This window comes from Mus pahari, chromosome 15 (genome assembly GCF_900095145.1).
Source record: "Mus pahari chromosome 15, PAHARI_EIJ_v1.1, whole genome shotgun sequence".
Classification (NCBI taxonomy): domain Eukaryota; kingdom Metazoa; phylum Chordata; class Mammalia; order Rodentia; family Muridae; genus Mus; species Mus pahari.
In genome coordinates this window covers 29,582,588-29,606,524 of record NC_034604.1, presented here as the reverse complement: position 1 = coordinate 29,606,524, position 23,937 = coordinate 29,582,588, and the positions used below count along the sequence as shown (strand labels likewise).

The window sequence follows — 23,937 nt, the reverse complement described above, 5'->3', positions numbered from 1 at the left end:
GAGGCAGAGGCAGGCGGATTTCTGAGTTCGAGGCCAGCCTGGTCTACCAAGTGAGTTCCAGGACAGCCAGGGCTATACAGAGAAACCCTGTCTCGAAAAACCAAAAAAAAAAAAAAAAAAAGTTGGGCATAGTGGCTCATATATTATCTCAAGGTGGTGCTGAGGCAGGAAGATCACAACTAGGTTGGCCTAGGCTAGAAAGCAAGATTGATGTCAGTTTGGCTGAATATAATCATACCTTTCTCCAACTTAGGGTTTGTGTGGTGATTTGAATGAGAATGGCCCTCATAGGCCCATATGTTTGAATACTTTGGTCTCCAGTTGGTAGAACTAACCATTTAGGAAGGATTAAGAGGTGTGGCCTTGTTGGAGGATATATCACTGAGCTAGATATAGATAGCCCATACCGTAGCTCTCTGCTTCCTACTTGTGGATCAGATGTTATGCTCTCAGCTGCTGCTACAGCACCATGCCTACTTGCCTGCTGCCATGTTCCCCACCCTGACGGTCATGGACTCCAAGTTGCCTTGGTCATGGTGTTTTGTCACAGCAGTAGAAAAGGAATTAAGACAGCTGGGTTGTGGCTATTGGCAGAGTACTACCTAACTTCAGAGGGTCCTGGATTTGGTTCTCCAGCACCCCTCCCCTCACCCCCACAAAATCAAAACAGTTACACAGAGCTTGGTATAGTGGCACATGTAGACCAGGCTAGTCTGGAACTCACAGAGATCTGCCTGCTTCTACCTCACCAGTATTGAAATAATATGCCACTATGCCCGGCACAATCTAATTTTTAAATTCTGTCTTAAAAACTAAGGCATATGAAGTACTAGATTTTTGTTTTCATGTGCCTAGCAGGGAGCTAACTGGTTTGAGACGTGTGGGGCGGGCCTCAGGTGGAAGGAACCGGACTTTGATCCCTGTGGATACTCCTGTAGGGTGTGCAGTGGAGTCACTCTGGTAACAAAAGGAAAGCCTGAAGCTTTTTCTTTTCCTTCTGGGCTGAATGCTGGTATACAATTCGGTGCTGGTTACCATGTGGGTGGGTCCTGGCTTTCTCAGGCTTACTTACCATGGCCATTTCTCTTTTGATTTGCTTTCCCACCCTGCTGATTCTCACTCAGCAGGAACCTGTCTGCTCTAAGTCAAATCCTAGCTTGTTCTGGTTCTTCAGGCTTTGACCTAATACATAGAAACTTTGAGAATGTGTATCTACGTTCCTAATAACTTTTGAATTTTAGATCGTTGGTTCTCTCACACTGAGTTTATCTTTTAAAAATAAAACATTGAAAATCTTAGATTTTTTTTGTTTATATGGGCATCTCAGTATTTATCATCATAGAAGTAAAATTAATCTAAAAATAATTTATTAAATAAATTCATTCATAATTTTTTTTCACTTATTTATGTTTTATGTGTATGGGTGTTTTGTGCCCCTGCCTACCTGAATGTATATGCACCACATGTGTGAAGTTCCTTTTTGGAGGCTAGAAGAGGATGTCAAATCTCCTGGAACTGGAGTTACAGATGTGCCATGTGGATGATGGGCATTGAGCCCTGGCCCTTTCTTTGCAAGAGCATAAGAGCTCCTAACCACTGAGCCACCTCTTTAGCCCCCATTCATGATAATATTAATGGAATTATTTTCCTCTCTCTCCTTTCTTCTCTTACTCTGTCTTTGAAGCACTCCCTCTTTGTTGCTCACTGTGCCTTGAATCTATTCCCAGCTTTAGTCTGTTACTCTCTGAGTAGTTCGGATTACGGGTTCCATCATGTTTGGCTGGAGCCTTCCATCCAAGTTTGTGTGAGTTGCATGTGGATGGAGGTCAGAGGTTGACACCAACTATCCTCCTCATTTCTCTCTGCCTTAGTTTTTGAGACATATTCTCACTGAACCTGAAGCTTGGCACTTTGGTAGATTTAGAAGGCAGTAAGTCCCTTGGATCCTCTCGTCTCAGCCTCCCCAGTGCTGGGATTGCAGGCTTGCACTGCTGGGGCTGGCTTGTTACGTAGGTGCTCTGGTCTTCACACTTGCAGAGGCTGCACTCTGTTGGCTGAGCACTTTCCCTAGAGACCTTTTATTTTATTTTTTTTTTAAATAGCTGTTCTCATAAAAGGTTTTAATTTGGGGGGTTGCACTGATTTATGTTTGTAAATATACTGCCTGCTTAGCGGATAGGTGAAAGAGTCTCATATTTGCCTTTTGTATTGAGTCCACTGCCGTGGTTTGATTGGATGGAGGGTAGCAAACAGTTCAGCCTCATGGTTGGAATTGTAACTTCTACAGAGCCTAAGAAGGGTGGCAGGAGGGATCAGTGGGTAGAAGTGCATGCCACACAAGCTTGGTAGTCCCTGGAACCCACAGAGGAGGTAGAGAACCAGTTCCTGAAACTTGTCCTCTGATCTATACACATGCAAACACATACTAATAATGAATTAAAAAGTAAGAATTGAAGTTTTTGTTGATTTTAAAGATTATAAAAAATGTGAAAATGTTTATATACTTTGTAGTAATTTTGAAGGGATTTGTATTACATTTGGGAGGTTTTTATTTTGTTCATTCATATAGCTTAGGCTGGTCTGTAGCTTAGGATGAGCTCAGACTTTGAGTCTAATTGCCTCTGCCTCTTGAATGCTGAGATTACAGGCATGTCCACCACATAGGTTTTCTTGTCAGAGGTAGTATTAATAAACTCATTGAAAAGTAGATTGTTCTGAGCTTCTGATCCTCAAGCGCCTTCCCTAGGCCACTCCAGGAAAGAAGTTATTTTAAATGTACACAGGCCAGAGCCTTTCCTGTACTACCATACCCATAGTTCAGAACTGTGATTTTTAAAGGAGAGATTTTTTTTTTTCCAAGACAAGGTTTTTCTGTTGTAGTCTTAGCTGTTCTGGAACTCACCCTGTAGACCAGACTGGCCTTGAACTCACAGAATTCTGACTGCCTCTGCCTCCCATGTGCTGTGATTAAAGATGTGCACTACCACTGCCTGGCCAAGAGAGAATTCTAAGGAAAGAGGGTACTAGTGATTATTACTTAGAAGGAGAGAAAACCAGCGTCCCCACAAGTACTGAATGTTTCAGAGTTTGAGGGAGGTAAACCTTGTGCAGAAGAGCTGCTCTAATGCCCTAATCTAGGTTGGCACCTTTCTCTGAGCATGAGTGTGGGGCTGATAAACAGTGGCGTGTTCTCTTGTCAGTCTGTAGGTGTACTGTTAGAGCCCTGTAGTGACCGCGGGGGTACTGAAGACGGCTGTCCTGAGAGGTAAGCCTTGCTTCGTTGTTGCTGATAACTTGTTTTGAGAATTGGAACAACCTCTTCACAGATTTTTAGTTGAAAATTTTGGGTTCATCTATACATTATAAGACAGTTTGGTAAAAAGAAAATCATGCTTCTTTAATTTAATGGTGGATATATTAATAGCCACAAATATTTAGAGTTTACAAGCCACAGACAAACATTAGTTATGTACATGTTCAGAGAGAACACAGCTTTTTTTAGAGATAACAAAAACTTTGATTTATAGAACAATTAGAATTTAATACTGTAAACAGACCCATCAGTGAGTTAATTGATTGGGAACTGTGGCCAGCCACTCAAAACTTAGTAAAATATTTGCTTCGATGGGTAAGTGTGGGATATTTTTGGTTCCTACACCTCCTCCTCACTGTGTCTAGGGATAATCTTTGTATTTGGTGTTTGTTCACCCCATCCATGTTAACGTGTCTGAGACAGTGAGATACACCAAATGTAGTCCCTTTGAGGAAAAGGTGTTTTAGTCAGTGGATAGAGGTTTTTCCAGTCACTTGGGTCTTGTTACCCCTTTGCATCATTCTTTCAGAAGACGCCAAGATGTATATCTTAACCGTCTTAGCAAAGGTTACACTCAGTAATGAGGGCACTGCATTTCTGGTTTGCTGATAGCCTGTTGGTTAGGTAATGTTTTAATGCTGTTGTCTTTTGAGTAGAAACCTGTTGTTGGAGGGTAAGTAAATTCTTTGGAGCCCTGTCTCTGAAGTGTCCCCATACTCTGAAGATCCACAGTCTTCCTGCTTACAGCAGTTCCTTGTGCTTCCTTTCAGGAGGCAGGACTGATCTTCTTCCAGCCCAGGGAGTTTTGAAGCTATGGGCTGAAGATATAAGATTAACAGGCATCCCCAGAAAGATGACATCGGGATATGGTAGAGCAATAAGTATTTATTTAGTGAGGATCCAGCCTTTTTTGGAAAACTCTTTGCTCTTCAGCTTGTGTGTAGGTTAGCAAACTTGTTGTAGATCCAGAGTACTTTGTCAGGTGGATTGCATTTTGCATGGTTAATAATGAAGCTTTTCAGATTTAGTTATGTCTTTCAGAGTAAGTCTTTGAGAGTGAATCTAACTTATCCTACTACCATTTGCTCCCAGCAATAAAAGATGTTGAAGAAACCTGGTGGTGGTGGTGCACACTTTTAGTCCTAGCACTTGTGAGGCAGGGGTAGGTGGGAAAGAGTGCAGGAGCCTGGTCTACAGAGCTAGTTTCAGGACAGTCAGGGGCTACACAGAGAAACCCTGCCTTGATCCTCCCACCCCATCCCCGGAAAAAGAAGGCCTTGAGCCTTTCAGGGACTTCAGTTTATTTCTCAGGCCACCAAGGGTAAGAGGCTCCCATAGAAAGAGATAACTTGTGTTTAAATCAAGGCTTGTCTTCCCAGTGTCCACCACATTAATGACCACTTAAAGAGCCCCTTAGGTATATGTATTAAATTAACACAGGCCTATTAAAGGAGGATTTCCCATTGTGGGCATGAGTAACACTTGCTTTGTTTACTGGCCAAAGAGGTAGAGATTTTTTTTGTGACAATGTACAACATAATTCTTAAATAGAGGTTCATATTGTGGGGGAACTACAAGGTGAATTAAATCTCCCACCTTTATTTTTTGATGTAACCTTAGATTACAGTGTACATTTGTGATAGAGCTCCGCCTTAAAGGACAGACCAAAACTTCTTTAAAAGTCTTTGCATGGATAGAATAAACCTGTTGGTTAAAATTACTTTATGGATTCTTTTTGTAATATGCATCAGTTCTCACTGACTGCTATAATTGGTTTTTAATTTTCCTTTCATAAAGACTTTTCTTTTGGCGGTAGTTTATGTGGGGGAGGGAGTGGTAGAGAATATTACTTTTCTAAACCTGAAGTGAGTCTGTGGATCTTTTCAGTATTGTGTGATTTTTCAGATATAGGGCTCCAAAGAATGGGCATATGCCCTGTTGATAACTTTTCCCTTTCAAATTTTAAATGCTAATTACATTGGGAAAGAAAAGAATGAATCTAGGTTAAGAAGTAATAAAAGTAACCTTTCTATTTTTTACATGCTAATAACTATATTTCTGTTTTTAGGAAGGAATATTTATTATGTGACAGTGATAAATTGCCACACTTGATTCTGGTGAGAACTATCTTTATATTATATATAGTCCTTAAAAATGTTGCTTAATGTGCCAGCTATTATATCTGGCCTTTAGTTCTTATATTGGATAAGTTGAAAGGAGTCAAATGTAAAAATTAAGCAGTAATTAATGTAACAAAATTATGGGTTATGAAAGTTCTTTCCTATATTTGAGACCTAAATTTCGTTTCTTAGTAAGACATTATAAAGTGCAAATTTACAATTGAATTTAGTTTTCTTGGGGCTAGATAGATTGCTTTAACCATGAAGAGCACTGGATGCTCTGCTTTTTTAGTGGTCCTGAGTTCAATCCCCAGCAACTACATGGCTTATTATTCATAGGATTCAATGCCATCTTCTGTGTGCACAAGGAAACAAAGCACTCATAAAATGCATAAACAAGCCTTTCCAGAGGACCTGGGCTTGATTATTAGCACCCATATGGTGTCTCATAACTGTCTGTAACGAGTCTCAAAGGATCTGAGGCCCTCTTTTGGCCTCCTTGGGAATTAGGCATGCGTGTGGTGCACATAATATATGTGCAAGCAAAAGCCCCCTCCCCTATGCACAGATAAGTAGAAATGGGACAGTTGGTTTTATTGGGACAGTTGGTTTTGTTGGCCCAGTAATGAAAAATGCATAGGGATATGTGTGTGCATATTTTCTCTGAGACAGTTGTGCGAAGAGTCATGGTTATGAAATGCATTCTTTATTTTAAAATACAGGATTCTAGTAGCAAGATACGTGATTTGAATGCCAACACTGAGTCGGAAGTAACCGAAGGTCAGAGTGTTGGTGTTCAAGGAGAAGCAGCGTGTATACAAATTGCACATTTAGATCTGAAGAATGTTTCTGATGGTGATAAATGGGAAGGTAATTTACCCAAGCATGTTAATTACCCAAATATCGTTATTTGTAACTGAAATAACCCAAAGCATGACAAGACTCCGGCCCTCCTCTGGACTGATCTGTTTTCTCTGGAAAAAAAAAAAAAGAAGTTGTTTATTTGTTTTGTTTTGTTTTTCCCAAGTACACTAGTAGGGCAGCTCTCTCGTGGGTAGAACATAATTGAATTACTAGCTTTGCTGCTGCCAAAGGGTACAGTGATGCATGCCTGTGACCTCAGCATGTGGGAGAGAAAGATGATCTTGAGTTTCTAGACCAGACCATCTCAGTGTCCCTCCCTAATGCACCTTCCTCAAAGAAAGACCAAAATTTGTTAAAAATAAAAAGTGCCCTAGATTAGAACACAATAGATTAATTGTTAAATCAGATGCCATCTCTTGGTCTTTGAAAATTGAGCATATTAAAGTTTTGATGATTTTTACCAGTTTAGAACAGGGTATTTAGCTACCTTATAATCATCAGGAACAGGTTTTTATGTTTTTAATTCTTCACTGGTACTTCTAAGCAAAGATTGTATTATATAGATTGCAAAAGTATTTTGGGGAGACGCTAAAATTTCTTAAAACTTTACACTGAAAATTTTTGGTAAAGGTTTTATAGTAAAAATGCTATAAATTATAAACAAATATGGGATTTAAGTGAATTATTTACATGCTGAAGTATTTACTTGGGGAAAAACACCCAAGAAGTCCATAAGAAGAAGATGGCTGACGAAATGAATAAATACTGTAACAAATGTGGTACAGTACAGTGTCAGTGGTTAGAGCCTCTGTCAGCACTGTGTGCTGTATTGTTATCAACTGTCAAGTAAGACGTTGGAGAAGGGAAAACTAACAACCAGTTTAGACCCGTGAATCTGTAAGCTATCTTCCTAATAAGAGAGAATGAGACAGCTCAGGAATCCTAAGCCCAGTTTCTGTTCAAGTGGCTAGAGAGCCCTGATTGTGCCTTGGAGAGTTATTTGATGACAAACACACAGTGGCAATAACTGGAGGAATTGCAGTTCTCTGAGTTCCTTTGCCATATGACCATAGTTTTAATATGTAGGTTTTTGTTGTTGTTGTTCTTGATTTTTAATCTAAAGTCCAGCTGTGCTTTAAAAGTTTTTTAGCAAACCCTTGTCTGTGCCAGTCTTTACTGTGAGCCTAACTTCAACTAAATGAAGTTGGTTCTGTTTGACTTATTCAGAACTCTTAGAATGAATGAAGAAGGTCTCTTGAGTTAGGAGATGTTAGCATAATGGTGACAGTGAAGATGGCATGTCCTAGATGTGGAAAGGAAAGGAAACGGTGGAAAGACAGTGGCTAAAAGAGCAAACCCTGGGAATCTTGGTAAGAATGGAGTCTCTGAACATGAGGATTAGGATACTTTTGTCTCTTCTAGTGGGAGATGCAAATAAATAACCACTCATCTCTGACGGAAGGCTCTGACCCTCTGTTAAACACAACAGAAATGAACAGTTCCCATGGTTTGGAGAGACTGGTCTCTATAACTTGAGTTTTCTAGAGGTGGTCCAAGGAGAACCTGATGCTGGACTCCCCCGACCCCTGTCAGGATTCCCCTTGTCAGAGGAAAGGAGAGACCCTGCTCTTCAGTGCCCCCACCACACCCCCCACTCATCAATAAGTCCATGTAGGTCTCTTTCCAGAAGTGGGTGGGGTCAGTGACCTTCAGAACCTTGTCGTTAATGTCATTAATGTTGTTCTAACTTTGCCACAAATGTAAAAAATGATTTTTTTTACAATTATGTGTTAGAATATTTTTGTTAAATCTCAAGATAACAGCTTTCTTTAGATTTTATGTACTTTGAAATCTGTAGACATATTTTGTTTGTTTGTTCTCTAGTAGAGAAAGGGGTAATGCCACAAGTTCTGGCCTTTTTTACTATTTCCTAGTAAGTGAGACTTTAGGTTTTTCTCAAAGGGTAGTTAGCAAGCAGAACACAGTCTGCAAGCAGGTTGTATATCCCTACCACAGCCAGTATGAATTTGTAGTAGCTGTTCAAAGATTCATATTGAAGGTGGACATCATCTTTACCTCAGTTTTTCTGCTGACGGCTTTGGGATGACATACAGTATTATTATTTTTTATGAAACATGAACAAAAGGGAGGCTTTTCCTTTTTTTTTTTTTTTTTTCTTCCTCTTTTTGGTCTTGGGATTGAACCTAGAGCCTTCAGGATGCCAAGGAGCTCTCCGCCATTTAGCAGTACCATCCTCGGCCTTCCTTCTAAGGGAGATGTCTCTTTTCTGTCTGACAACCATACTAGAAGGCTTCAAACATACGTGGTTTGGCTCATAGGCCTTGTATCTGAATTTTAATAACAATCAGTTTTGAGTTTTCCTTACTTGCTGAAATAGAAATATATATTTGCTTAAAGTTTTGTTAGTAGTCATTTCTTTGAAGCAGGTTTTTGAGCCGAATTCCTGCCTGGTCCTGGGGAAATGCTATTGTGCCCTTGGCGTTATGTTATGTGTATGGTTTGTTTTGCCTGGTCTGTGTGTTCACTTTAGTATTTTTTGCCATTTTTTCCATTTTATTAGCGTCATGCCTTATCACTTTCCCCCTCATTGATTTCAAATCAATGCATCTGCAGAGAGCTGGGGAGGGTAAGTATGGCTTGCACAGCTCGCACAGCTCGCACAGCTCTGCTTTGCTTCCCTCTGCGGCTCACTGGTTGTCTTGTTTTAGCCCTTCTCCTGCTGTCCCCAAACGAAACTTCTGTGTTGAAAACTCAGGAAAAGGGTTTTGTAATTTCTTAAAATGTTAAAATTTCTCATAAAATGTTCATTGTTTAGTATATCTGCTGGGACACAGGTACAAGGGTTGCTTTGAAATCACTGTATTGTTGAGTTTATTGTGGGATTACATACTTGTTACCCAAGTTTTAGTCAACCAAAATGATCTAGGCCTCAAAGGCAAGGAAAATTATTTTCTAAAAACTATTAAAAGTAATGCTTAAATGGCTACTACATAGCATTAAACTAAATTGCTGAAATGGCTGGCTATCTTGATTATTCTCTAAAGAAAAATACAACTTTAAAATTTTAATAATGTTACTACATTGTTCCATTTGTTTTTGCTTTTGCAATAGCTATTTCAATGAAGATTTAAATTTTTAGTTCTAAGATATATCTAGAAGTTCTTTCTCCCTCATACACCAGTGATGCTTAAAAATAATGTATTTGGCATATATTTATAGATGGTGTATATGAGAACATGGATTCAGTGGAGAGTGCACAGGATCACTGTAATACAATCAGTGTGCTTATGGAGAACCAGAGCTGTTTCATTAAATACTGCTTAAATACTGTTGTGGGATTAAAGAGTGTGTGTGTGTGTGTGTGTGTGTGTGTGTGTGTGTGTGTGTGTGTGTGTGTGTGTGTTATTCATAGGAACCTAATAACAGGAAATAACTAACATTATTTTAATGTTAACAGTTAACATTATTTCTTATTATTTAACATATTGTAGACAAGCTAAAGTTAGTTTCTCACTTGGAATATTAGAATTCTTATGGCATTAGTTCCATTTCTTAGTAGTCTGTGTAGTGTGGGGAAAACTTTCATATTTTAACATAGCCAGTCACCATCTGATAGCGAGAGACTGCTCACTGTTTCTGTGGGAATACTTGTATTTGAAAAAATGTTTTTCTGTATATCATCTTTAGAATACTGAGTTAGGATTATGTTATATAACACCTTTAGAATTACATTTAAGAAACTTAATAGTGCTTGTTGCTTTTGTTAGTGGGTTTAGGCATTTAAGTGGTATCTCTTAGTGAGCGAATATGAAGAATGTAGAAGCAGCAGGCATTATGAATATGCTAGTGTTTCTGATGTTTTCCCCTACTATATATAAAATGAACCCACTATACAATGATGTAGGCTCAAGACACCCATAGTGTTATCCTTGTGTTTGCTTCACAGAGCCGTTTCCTGCATTTAAGTCTTGGCAGGAAGACTGTGAGTCTGGAGAAGCTCAGCTGTCTCCACAGGCTGCCAGGATGACTCACCACCCCCTGGGAGAGGACTGCCCTCCAGTATTATCTCATCGCAGTTTAGATTTTGGGCAAAGCCAACGTTTCCTACATGATCCAGAAGCGTTGGATTTCTCGTCAAAGGCACTTTCCTTCACTAGGTCTGTATCTCTTGTATTTAAAAAGCAGTTCTTACTCTGTACACAAATCCTTCCAGGCCTGTAGTTGAAATCTGTCCATTTGACTGCTGTTATATTTTGAATTTATTGAGGCTATGTCGTACTTGAGGTTTACTGTTAGACTGTGGGCAGTTCCTGTGGTTTAGTCCTTGTGTATTCACTAATAATTAGAGTGCAGAACTCTGAAAGGGAGAAGCTGACTAGTTTGTACTGCTCTAATTGAAACTTATTTTTAATTGAGACATAGTGGTTCTGGCATCTTGTAGCATCATAGAATACACATACATCCTAGAGGAGCTGCCACACCACTGAGTGGGCCTGAGTGTCTACTGCCAAATGGATCTCTGACCATTTGGGGGTGGGGGAGGAGAATACAAAAGAAAATGCAAAAATAGAAAAACAAGAAAAAATGAACTGTCCAAGCTGGCAGAGGCAAGAGAACTTCCATGGAAAAGGAACTATTGTCTCTCCTGTAGAGTCCCATGCCTTCAGTCATTTGGCATTCATTTGGCTCAGCAGTGCCAAGACAGCAATGTCTGTCTTGTAGGTTCAAACTGGCATGCTCTTCTCAGCTTACGGAGTTGGAACAGTATCAAGAAACCAGAGTTTGCTAAGAACCAACACCACAGCTTGTCATTCATGTTTAACAAATTATTTTTGCTATTGAAAATGGAATCTTTGATTATTTTTATTCAGATAAGTTTAAAATGTGTTACTATTACTGTCTTTATGATGTTGTGTTGGGGACAGGGGCTATCATGCTGTGACAGACATGTGAAAGGAAGAGGACAATGTGGTAGAGTCAGGTTCTTCCCTTCCACCGTGACCTGGGGTCTGCCTATCAAACTCTGGGTCATCAGGCTTGCACAGCAGACTGCTTTGTCTGTTCAGCATCCTACCATTCTGGGAAACATTTTTGATGGTCAGAGAAGATTGACACTTGATGGTGCACGTGAAGAGCAGACACTAATGACTATTAACCTCTTCCAAATGAAGGGAAGCGAGCTTCAGGGTTGCTGCTGCATCTTTAGAAAATTTGAGTCGCCATAGGTTGAGCTTTAATACTCCTTTCCCAGCTCGTCTGCAGGCTTACAGGAAAAGGGAAACTTAATAGTCAGTCTGCAACACAAACATTGTCTTTTAGGCTTAGAAAGACTTCTTTGGTATGGGAACAAGTTGCGTCATGAGACCTTGGAGCCTGTTATCCATAGCTCATAAATAGAAAGGCTCATTGGAGGCACCCCAGTGCTTCTGGGTCTGCCTCCATTCTGAGGTAGGAGCTCCCCCAGGTGGCTCATCTGGATGCATACTGTCCTAAGGAATGCTGAAGAACTGGGACAGATGTCAACTGTAAAATTCTACACAGGAGCTAGGCAACATGCCTCACTTGCCTAGCTCCTGTACAGATTTATTTTTTTACAAGTTATTTAGAGCTTTAGTGTGGAGATATTATCTGGAATGAGATAGTGAACTATGGTAAAGTTCAGAATGCAAGATACCATTTGAAGTCTTTCCTGTGGGCTGCATGATTTGTGGGGCTTTTTCTGTTACTGTTGTGTCTGTTTTTGGAGGGTTTTTCTCAGCATTGAATGTAAACACAGGGTTTTAACCTCAGAGGGAGAACATGTGTGCAATGTCACTTCCTAACATCCAGGTAGCATTCTCTTCTATAATTGTTGGGGTTGGGGAGATGGCTCAGTGGTTAAAAGCATTTGCTGCTCTTGCAGAGGACCCGCAGGCTCAGTTCCCAGCACCCACATGGTGGCTTACAACAATCTGTAACTCCAGTTCTGGAGGCATGATGCCCTTTTCTGGTCTCTGAGGACGCTGGGCACATAATATAGGCAAAATACCCATACACATAAAATAGTAGCAACTACAATGACAGAAATAATAAACAATATAAAACTTCTGACAGGGTTACAATAACACAGCACACCACCAATAGGCTGGGTTATTTTACCTAAATGATGATCAGGGAGTCAATAAGAAATCTTAGTCATTTAAATACATTTTATATTGCCCTCCTGGCTTAGTCAGGGTTTCTACTCCTGCACAAACATCATGACCAAGAAGCAAGTTGGGGAGGAAAGGATTTATTCTGCTTACACTTTCACATTGCTGTTCATCACCAAAGGAAGTCAGGACTGGAACTCAAGCAGGTCAGAGAGCAGGAGCTGATGCAGAGGCCATGGAGGGATGTTCTTTACTGGCTTGCTTCTCCTGGCTTACTCAGCTTGCTTCCTTATAGAACCCAAGAGTACCAGCCCAAGGAAAGCACCACCCACAATGGGCCCTCCACCCCTTGATCACTAGTTGAGAAAATGCCTTACAGCTGAATATTATGGAGGCATTTCCACAAGGGAGGCTCCTTTCTTTGTTATAACTCCAGCTCGTGTCAAGTTGACATACAAAACCAACCAGTACACCTCCCATTTTAATTATGTGTGTATGTGTTTTTCTGTGTGTGGGTTTGTGTATGTGAGTGTCGTGCCTCCAGAGGCCAGGAGAAAGCGTCAGCTCCCTTGGGATTGTAATTAGAGATGCCGGTGGGTACTTAGAATTGAACCTGGGTCCTCTTACAAGAGCAGCCAGAGTCATCTCTCCAGCCTGAGACGCTTTGTTACCATGTGTGCAGCCAAGTTATTTATTGACTTTCCTTTAGTTATAGAAGTTTAATTTTACTTAAGATGATTGTTACCATTATTATTGTGTGACTTGCTCATGCCTTCATGCTGGTTTCTCCCTTCACTTGTAAAATGTCCATACTGGAAATAGGAACACAGCAGGACAATAAGTGATGCTATGTTGACACTTGAAAACTTAATGTGCTGTGTTGGCCTGTTGTTTTAATTCAGAATTCGAAGGTCATCCTTCAGTTCAAAAGATGAGAAAAGAGAAGACAGAACACCGTATCAGTTGGTCAAGAAACTTCAGAAAAAAATCAGACAATTCGAGGAGCAATTTGAAAGGGAAAGAAATAGCAAGGTAAGTTTGTAGTGCTGCCTAGAACAAACTTGAATTCGTGTCTTGAGAGCATGCTGCAGTTAGTTCTTCCCTGAAGAGAGCACATCTGAGATGCTGGGGAAGTGGTGATCACACAGGCCTGAGAGCCAGTGGGCCCTTAGTTATTGATTTCTGTGACAGTGCTCTTAGTACTGTACCAACATGTTTCTATGTTTCCATTTGCAAACAGTTTTTAGAATTTGTAAACCAAATTCTTCAACAAATTAATGTTCTTTTCTGACACAAACCACACTAACAAAAGGGGAGGAGGAAATGAGGACAGTGTGTGTTTGTAATGATTAGACCCTGTGTGTAACGTCTGATGCCCAGAGAGGAAAGACCCGCCTTTAGACTTGGCCCCTTCCAGTTGTATGACCTGCTTTAGAAGAGCTTGATATCAAATTAAAATAAATTGAGAATTGAATGAAATTTTATGCTATGGGAACTGTAAACACCATGAGGAATAAATTAACATAACTATTGGGCATTACAAATGTCAGTGATCCTATTCCATAACTTTGCAGCCCTCTTACAGTGACATTGCAGCCAATCCGAAGGTATTAAAATGGATGACAGAGCTTACGAAGTTGCGGAAGCAAATTAAAGGTATAAGTGCATTTTGTGGAAAATCTGCATCTTTAAAACATTTATAATTCTGTGCAAAATATAACCATAATTTTTGAGTTATGGTGGCACACCCTTTTAATCCCAGCACTAGGGAGGCAGAGGCAGGCAGGTCTCTTGAGTTTGAGGCCAGCCTGGTCTCCATAGAGAAATCCTGTCTTAAAAAAAAACAAGATTAATAATAATAAAAACTCTTATCTTGGAACATTTTTTAAAAATATAAGTTTTCTTTTGTTCTGTTGTTAACACCAGTAGTGCATATTAAAAAATGTAAATGTAACTTTTATTCCCTGAAGTAATTGTTGTTGCTAAGGCTTACCACCTCATCTCCTAACCAAGGCCTAGTCCTGGAGGCTCCTAACTTCCATACAGTCTTATCTAGAGCTAGAATGTTTTCAGCCTTTGAGACTGAATAAACTCATCCTTTCTAGTTCTTTCTGATCTCTAACTGGCTGATTCAACTCAAACTCCTCTCCAAGCTGGCTTTTCTGTTTCTCTGGAATAGCTCTGTGTGGCCTCATCCCAACTTTGGCAATCTGTTCTAATCTTCTGGCTCCTTCTCATTCCCTGACATGTTCTGTCTTCACTGTGTCTAGCTTGTTCTCTCTGTAACCTGCCTCCCTGTAACTGTCCCAGTAAAACTAGCCTCCCCCCACTTCTCTGCGCTGCTCTCTTGAGTGGCTTCCCTTTCCTTCCCCCCTTCCCAACTCTTCTTGTAAGAGTTAGGCATAGCATATTTTATCAAAGTTTTCTCTAATTTGTCACTTTGTCTGCCTGCTACTTAATTAGACATCATTTTCAAAGATGGGTGATTCCTTCTGCCAACTAATTTTACCTTCGCTATTTGGAATTAATGGTACTAAGGGTGTGTCTATATTCCAGCCAGGGGGATTAAAGTTGTGTGGCTAAGGGATGAGCCACACAACTAGAAACAGGGCTTTTCAGTAACTATCACAATCTTGGGGTTCAAAATGTGATCAATATTCCGTGACAGAGAAATGGGAATCTCTGTGCTGTGTTTTTCCTAGTGTCTCTTTATTTGCATGAGTGTGAGTTTTTGAAAGATAATCTAGATTGTGTTCATAGATGAATTGATCCTATATAGTTATCTGAAATATAGTCTTAAGTACTGAGATGATTTGGGTTTTGATAGATATTTCATTAAGGTCTTTGTGCGTGGGCCAGGAGTAAAATTTTATCTTAAGATGATATAATTAGGAGCTGGGAGGATTGCTAAATGGTAGAGTATTGCCTACCATGTGGGAGGCCCTATGTTGCACCCCTAGGCTTAATGGATTTTTGACACTATGAAACTTAACTCTGTCAACAATGGTGGCATACCCCTTTAATCTCAGAGAACAGAGAAACTCTGTTTCAAAAAATGAAAACAAAACAAAATAAAAACTGCTAAGTTATAAACTCTTTTTTTTAAATATGTAAATGTATGCTTATTTATGTTTATAGATTTATAAAAATATAATTTATTTAATTTTATTTCATACATAGGTGTGAGGTTGTCAGATCCCTTGGAACTGTAATTACAGACAGTTGTGAGCTGCCGTGTGGGTGCTGGGAACTGGACCTGGGTCCCCTAGAAGGGCAGCTAGTGCTCTAACCACTGAGCTGTCCCTCCAGCCCCTGTGAATTCTTTCTAAACCATAAAGTATGCTATGTGTTTTTGGATGTTAGTATATTGCTGCTATTATGAAATTTTATTTATTCTGAGTATGCTTTAATAATCACAACTACTTTAAAAGTTACTTGTGTAAAGATAGCCATTAGCAGTTTTTTGTATCATTGTTCTGATTCATTCTTTTGAATTTTACGCAGTGTAGAAATTTTGATATCTCTTAAGTATTAAGTGTTCAAACAGTTTCTCTTGTAGACTTTGCAATCTTATTTTAAAAGGATTATTTCTCCTTATTGTTCTATTAAGCATTTCCTTATTTAAACCACTTTGCAGCCGCTGTTACCATTAAATTGCCTAAATAGTATACTGTTCTGGTTCTCTCCCACTCTTACTGTCTTGCAGTCCATCATTTGCAAAGCCACCAGAAATATCTTTAAAAAATAGTTACTCTTTTTTAAATCCTCTATGTAGAATTATTGTAAATCCAGACTCTGGCTCTCCAGGGCTTGCACAGACTGTCCTTTGTAGGGTTTTATTATGTTAATGTCTCATTTTTTTGTTCTCAGATTTGGAGGAATTTGCCTAGGCTATTGCCTCAATTGGACACAAGTGCTTTTCCCCTCAGTCTTGAATGCTAGGTTTAGCTCCACGTTAACCAGAGCACACCGTGCAGAGAGTCTGCCTTTGTTAATCTTGTCTAATATTGCTCCTGCCACAAAGCACGCTCTCTTTACAACTCTGACTCCTCCACTTTTATTTTATTTTGTTTTATTTTAATTTTTTGTTGTGTATGTGTGCAGACCAGAGTTCAGTGTCAATCTTCCTCAATCATCAAAAATAAAAAAATCAAGTTTTTGGTTTTTTTTAAGACAGGTTCTCACTATATAGCCCTGGCTGTCCTGGAAGTTGCTGTGTAGATTAGACTGGTCTTGAACTCACAGAGATTCCCCCTTCCTTTGTTTCCCTAGTGCTGGGATTAAAGTTTTGTGCCACCATGCCCTGCCCATGCTCAGTTCTTTTATGAACCCGGAGTTCACTTCTTTTCAGTGCTTATCAGGGTTGTGCTTTACCTTGGGCTCATTGTGTGGGTATTGTTTGAAAGGACAAGTATACTGCATGCTAAATGCGTGGGCCTCTGTGTTATCAATTATTAAGCCTCTCATTTCTGAAATTTAGATGCAAAACACAAAAACTCTGATGGAGAATTTGCGCCTCAGACACGTCCTCGGAGTAACACTCTGCCAAAAAGTTTTGGCTCTTCTCTAGACCATGAGGATGGTGAGAGTGAAGGTGAGCCCAGAGTCATTCAGAAAGAGAAGACACCATCGAAAGAAGCAACTCTTGAGCTGATTACCAAACGGTTGAAGGAAAACCGTGCCGAGCGGCACCTTCCTGAGGATATCAAGGTAATTCTGAGCTGTAGGCTCTGACTGGGGCGGCCTTTAGAACATCGGAAGCAAACTGACCAGCATAGCAGGGTGAGAGCTTGGTATCCTGACTCTTCTACCCTTCAGATTTGCAACTCCAAAATAGGCTTTTAAACCTAGAGTGCTATATGTTAATGCATGTTGCAGACTGTCAGCGAGACGGGTGTATAGAGTATAAAATAAGTTTGAGCAATAGCTGTGTGTATTGAGTTCTTGGTATCTGGCATAATCTACGAGGAATCTGTCACTTGGTTTTTGTTTTGGGTTTTTTCCCCCCCCTTTCCCAGCAATCCTATGAGAGATATAGGTGTGATATTAGCCACTAGAAAAAATACTGTCTTGACACATATTTATAATGCAAATACTGGAGAATTGGAGGCAGGAAATTGGGAGTTCAGCTACATAGTGAGGTTGAGCCCAGCCTGGGCCACGTGACACCCTGATGAAAAGAAAAAGAAAAGGAGAAAAGGGTTGTGTGTATGTGTGTGGAGAGATGTCTCAGAAGTTATGAGCACTGGCTGCTCTTCCAGAGGTCCTGAGTTCAATTTCTTGCCCTCACATGATAGCTCACAGCCATCTATAATGGAATCAGATGCCATGCAGGCATACATGGAAATAGAGCACTCATATATATAAATAAATCTTACAATTAAAAAACAAGCTTGGCAGTAGAGGTATACACTTTTAATTCCAGCACTTGGAAGACAGAGGCAGGTGGATCTCTTGTGAGTTCAAGGCCAACCTGGTCTAAAGAGTGAGTCCATGGACAACCAGGACTACATGGAGAAACCTTCTCTTCAAAAAGAAAAACAGCAAACAACAACAACAAAACCAGTTGATGTGTTGGCATCAGGAGTACATGAGTTACATTTTTCAGGAACCATTACTCTTAGATACAGAACGTGCACGTGTAGGTTCATGCACCTCCATGCGCTGGGTGGCCAAAGACAACTGTCTCGTGCTCTGTTCTGTAGTTCTGTTGGTCTCTGCCATACTCTCTGAAGACTTCCCTGCCCCTGAAGCAAGCCCCTCTAGTCCAGAAAACCCTCTGAGGCATCCGGGCAGAGCACTTGGTAACCAAGTCATGTGAGAGATGGGGTTGCTGGGGAAATGTCTCAGCTGAATCTTGGTCTAGGAAGTGGTGAACCAGACACATTTCAGAATATATCTCCCTCCCTCCCTCCCTCATGATGTAAATATTGGACTGTTCAAGAGAGCTTGAACGGGGCTAAGTTACTCGTTCTCATCACTTTCCTCTGCGTCGTCTTTTTTTTTTTTTTTTGTCCTCTTTTTTGATTGCATTAGCTTTATTAAGATTTTTAATATTAAATTTAAGGTTCAAACTTGAAAATAAAATGACAGTATTTTATAAGGTCTACACTCTGTTATGGTCTAGTACATGAATATAATCTGAAATGATTTTGTTATACAGGGCAACTCTCAGGTGAATTGTTTGTAATCTCTAATTTCCTCTAGTGAAAGACTGAGAACTGTTAGCCATTCCTGGAAATATGTAGAATTTATTTGGTCTAGTTGAAGGGTATCTTGTGGAATTGGTTCATTGAGATAATGGCTGAGCCTGTGGAGGAGAAGGAAAATTTTATATACAAATATACCCAGGGAGTTCTGTGTTCTGTCCTCTGTGCCATTCAGAGTATTAAAAGAGAAGTGTATTACACGCTAAAGAGTATGCCCATCCATGAAAAGGGAAATGTGTGTGGTCATAGAGGTCTAAGGTTGCAAATTGACATTTTGAGCTTTCTCTTGGATCTTTATACTGCTTTGGGTTTCCTTAGTAGAGTAGAGACATGGACTCATAAAATCTGTTTATCTACTGAAATGTGCGTCTGCATCTACTTTATTATTATTTTTTTTTGGTCCCCCCCCCCTCTCTCTCTCTCTCTCTCTCCTCTCTCTCTCTCTCTCTCTCTCTCTCTCTCTCTCTCTCTCTCTCTCTCTCTCTCTCTCTCTCTCGTGTCTGCCTATCTATCCACCCACCCACCTATCAGTTATATTTATTTGTGCTGCCATTTGAATCCAGGGGCTCTTGCCCAAAGCTAAGCACATGTCTTTGATTTTTTTGAGAAAGGCTCTTATGAAGGCCACATTGACTTTAAATTCAAGATTCCTCCTGCTTCTGCCTCTGGAATGCTGGGCTTATAGGCCTCTGCCTAGCCTGTATTCACTTGTCTGTCTGTCTCTGTCTCTGTGTGGGCGGGGCGGGGGATGGATATATGGGTGTTTGAGGAGTTAGCTCTCCTTTCCCATTGAATCTGCAGATTGAACTTGGATTGAGTTAAAGTCTTTAGGTTTGTGGGTCAGGCACTTTGAAACCTGCTGAGCCCACTAACTGTCCATATTTGAGATTGTCGTAAGGAAGACTTTACAACTTTATCAAATGTCAGACAGGCGTGGAAGCCCCTGTGTGCCGCAGAAGCACTGCTGCTACCAGGGCTCTGACATCAGTAAGTACAGGCCTTTGAGCAGGAGTGGAGTACTGCTGATTTATAGGTTGGAATATTGAGCACAAGATGGCTAAGGTACCCAAACTAACATTCATAATTCATACAGAATATAAATTAATCCATAGAAAGCTATTCATTGACATTCTAGGAAGTTTAGATTGTATAGCAGACTGAAAAATGTTGCTGCAAATCCAGAAAAAAGAATGCATTTACCTAGTCTATATTACTGACCGTTTGCCCTTTTACCTAACTGATTACATGGTGGGCATGAGGAGAATACTAACACGAGTGCTTTCCCCCCATTCTAGAAAATGACAAAAGATCATTTGATAGAAGAGAAAACGTCTCTGCAGAAAAGTCTGCTTTACTATGAAAGTCAACATGGAAGGCCGGTAATTTTTTTCTTGATAAGACAATTTGATTTCTTCAGAAGAGCATGAATAACTTCTGTGGTCTGTGTTCTTTAGAGCCGTTTGTATCAAGCATTGTTTCCAGTAGGTGGGAGACTGTGTACTTAAATGAAATTTGGGGTGAGGGAGTCAACACTGCTCATGACTCTGATAACTAGGTTCCCGATAGTAAGGCTACTTTGCTTCACTTTTTGTTTTGTTTTGTTTTGTTTTTTGTTTTGGCTTCAGGTGACCAGGGAAGAAAGGCACATTGTTAAGCCTCTCTATGATAGATACAGGCTTGTAAAACAGATGCTGACAAGAGCTAGCATTACTCCTGTCCTTGTAAGTAAAACAAATGCTTCATTTTGTTTTTAAAGACAGGGTCTCACTTTGTAGCTAAAACTGGCTTGGAACTCACTAACCCAAACAAGCAAAACTCCTAAGCTCTGTAGTTAGAGGCATGCATTATCATGCCTGGACAAGTATTTCTTCAGTTCATTTTGCCAAAGTATATTTAAGAAGGAAGTCAGAAGAAACAGCAACACATTTTAGTAGTACATTTAGAGACATAGGTAGCCAAGTATGAAAAGTTTTTAGTTGAGATTATGGATTTTAAAAGGGTAGAAAATGCCTAGGTAACTTGTGAGCACTTACATGCATGTGGCACTAAGTCTTTACAAACCACACGCGAGTTAGGGAATGATGCTGAGATCTAGGGAGTGCTGTATGCAGATTTGCCGGCGTAGATGGCAGAGTAGCACTTGTACGTGATAACTAGTCTCCATTTCAGTTCTTGTCTGCATAGATTTGTAATCATTACCTCCAATTGCATTATAGCACACATGAATCTTAAACATTTATTTATTTAAAGGGCTGTGTGTGTGCCATGGTAAGAGTGTTGGAGGTCAGAGGGCAGAGTGGGGGGTGGGTCGATTCTCTCCTACTATGCAGTTTCTTGGGGATGGAACTCAAGGTCAAGCTTAGCAACCCTAAAAATTGGTTTTAAAGAAAGGACCCATTAAGATAATACCAATTGGGCTGGAGAGATGGCTCAGCGGTTAAGAGCACTGACTGCTCTTCCAGAGGTTCTGAGTTCAAATCCCAGCAACCACATGGTGGCTCACAGCCACCTGTAACGAAATCGGATGCCCACTTCTGGAGTGTCTGAAGACAGTTACAGTGTACTTATACATAATAAATAAATCTTTTAAAAAAAAAAAGATAATACCAATTATGAAGTGTCTGGTATATATATACCTTTTAATCCTAGCACCAGAGGCAGATTATCTCAGTGAGTTCAAGGCCAGCATAGTCTACATAGGGAGGAGTTTCGGGACAGAGAGGGAGAGGAGGGGAGAGAGAGAGAAAGAGACAGAGACACAGAGAGAGAGAGGGGAGAGAGAGGGGAGAAGGGGGGGGAGGGAGAGGAGAGAAGGAGGGGAGGGAGAGGAAGGAAAGAGTGCGCCTGTCTCAAAAAAACAAAAGTAAGATAGGTGTGGTGTGGTGGCCTGTATCTTTAATCCTGGTAGAGACAGGTGGATCTCTTGAGTTCAAGGACAGCCTGGTCTACAGAGTGAGTTTCAGGACAGCTAAAGCTAGACAGAGAAACTCTGTCTCAACAAACATACAAACAAATAAAAGAATAAATAAAATTAAACAGTGTTAATTCACAGGGCCAGAGAGATAGCTTAGCAGGTAAAGGAGCTTGCCATCAAGTCTGATGACCTCTGACCTTCACATACATGCTGTGGCACATCCACACCATCTACCTACATACACAAGCACACACCAAAGAAATGTAATAAAATATTTTAAATAATGCTTATCTGTATTTGTGTACATTTAAAAAAAAAAAAACTTATTCTAAAGTGGGGTCTTGTGGTGTTGTCCAAGGTGGATTTGACCTGTGAGGTCATGTGATTTTCCAGCCTCAGCCATCTGAGGAGCTAGATAGAGCAGTGAGCATCTAACATGAAGGAAACTGAAATCTGTTGTCCTCAGATACAGATCACAGGGCCAGCTAGTGACCCTGTCCTGGGATACAGTTATGTTATGTGATGATTACCTGGCATGCTAGGATGAATATTATTACTCCCTAGTTTTTGGTTTGCTTTAGTTTTGTTTTTACAGAAGAAATTTATGGGGTTCTCAGACCTCAGAATAAAGACACTTGGACTGGGTGTGGTGGCATTTGCCTACAATCATAGCGTCTGAGAGAGCCGAGGCAGGAGGATCTCATACACCAGCCTGTGCTACATAGTGAAACAAACCCTTTTTCAGACGTCTTCACCCTCATTGTCTATACATCACACCCCGATCCCTTGGATGTGAAAAGATGGGCGGCACAGAGTGAGCTCCTGTAAAATTTTGCTATGTTATAAAAACAAAATAGGAGTTTATTAAGGAACTCAATATGAATTTAAAAGATCGCTTTAAGATTTTGAAAAGTTTGATACATTTTTTATTTTTATTGAAAACATTTTCATACAGGATGGATAGATAGATAGATAGATAGATAGATAGATAGATAGATAGTTTGTTACAGGGTTTCTCTGTGTAGCCCTGATTGTCCTGGAACTCGCTCTGTAGATGAGGCTGGTGAACTCAGAAATCCGCCTGCCTCTGCCTCCCAAGTGCCGGGACTAAAGGCGTGCACCACCACTGCCCAGCCATACAGTATATTTTGATTATGCTCTTCTATCCCCCAAACTTCCCAGAAGAACCCCCCTACCTTCCTAAACTCCCACCTTTTAAAAAAGAAAAATAAAACCCAAAAAAGTAGTTGGCCAACACAAAACACACTCAGTGGGTTGTTTTGTACCTTTAGTTTTACTCGGGCGTTTATCTTACTGATTTTCTTTTTAGTTTGTCTGTTTTGAGTTTTGTTTGCTTGTGTTTTTAGGCTGCTGGGGACTGAGCACCCTATTAGGTGAAAGCACCATTATCTAATAGGAATGTGAAGTTGCACTAACTGTAAATGTGTAGAATATAAAACTCGGTGTTGCTGATTGTTACAGGGGTCTCCCTCTACAAAGCGCCGGGGTCAGATGTTGCAGCCAATCATAGAAGGAGAAACGGCACACTTTTTTGAAGAAATCAAGGTACTTATGTAGAAAAGTTACTCTCTTATTACTTTCCTAACAGGGGCATGGAAAGTCATGGCCTGTGTGGCTCTGCTTGGTTATCATTTTAGGAAGAAGAGGAGGATGGGGTCAGCCTCTCCTCTGAGTTAGGTGACATCTTGAACACAAGCGTGCACACACAGTCGTCCTTGGAAAACTCAGAATCTGATGCTGAAGAAAATCAAGAAAAACTGGCTCGGGATCTCTGCTTATCAAGTACCCGGGCAGCTTCTGTGTATGTACTCAACTTGTGATTTTAGCTTATCTGGCAAGAGGGATGGATGCATGGGGACGGATTGAGTTCCATTTCCTTCCTTTTCCCCCTGGTGCTGTGGATGGAGACAAGTACTACATCCCTAGACTCCACTTTCTTATTTTCCATTGTATATGTGTAGGTTAAAGGACAACCTTATGTGTTGGTTCTCCCCCTCTACCTTGTTTAAGGCGTGATCTCTTTTTTGTGTTGTCTTCACCTCACGTGGCATTGCCATAGAGTGCTGGAATTAGACGTTTAACATGTTTGTCATTTTATATGGGTTTCAGGTGTTGGGCTTGTACATTAAGCACTGTGACTTGCTAATAAGCCCATCTTCTCAGTTGTGGTTCCTATTTCTTTATTAAGTATTTCAGTCAAAAGTTGTATTCAGGGGCTGGTGAGATGGCTCATTGGTTAAGAGTACCTGACTGCTCTTCCGAAGGTCTGGAGTTCAAATCCCAGCAACCACATGGTGGCTCATAACCATCCGTAACAAGATCTGACGCCCTCTTCTGGAGTGTC

General features: G+C 40.4%; 1 protein-coding gene across 5 annotated transcripts in view; it reads left to right on the top strand.

Annotated features, from left to right (window-relative positions):
• Window positions 1–23,937, top strand: part of Fam13b (family with sequence similarity 13 member B) — a 66,014-nt gene that overhangs the window by 36,342 nt on the left and 5,735 nt on the right. For 2 of the 5 annotated variants that reach the window (XM_029546800.1, XM_029546798.1), the window contains 12 exons: window positions 3,201–3,265; window positions 5,382–5,430; window positions 6,156–6,303; window positions 8,879–8,944; window positions 10,265–10,475; window positions 13,352–13,481; window positions 14,024–14,105; window positions 16,930–17,159; window positions 19,954–20,037; window positions 20,284–20,379; window positions 23,055–23,138; window positions 23,231–23,394. In XM_029546800.1, coding sequence (XP_029402660.1) covers window positions 3,201–3,265; window positions 5,382–5,430; window positions 6,156–6,303; window positions 8,879–8,944; window positions 10,265–10,475; window positions 13,352–13,481; window positions 14,024–14,105; window positions 16,930–17,159; window positions 19,954–20,037; window positions 20,284–20,379; window positions 23,055–23,138; window positions 23,231–23,394 — 1,409 coding nt within the window. The remainder of the gene's footprint in view (window positions 1–3,200; window positions 3,266–5,381; window positions 5,431–6,155; window positions 6,304–8,878; window positions 8,945–10,264; window positions 10,476–13,351; window positions 13,482–14,023; window positions 14,106–16,929; window positions 17,160–19,953; window positions 20,038–20,283; window positions 20,380–23,054; window positions 23,139–23,230; window positions 23,395–23,937) is intronic. The other 3 variants (XM_029546802.1, XM_029546799.1, XM_029546801.1) reach the window with 2 other exon arrangements.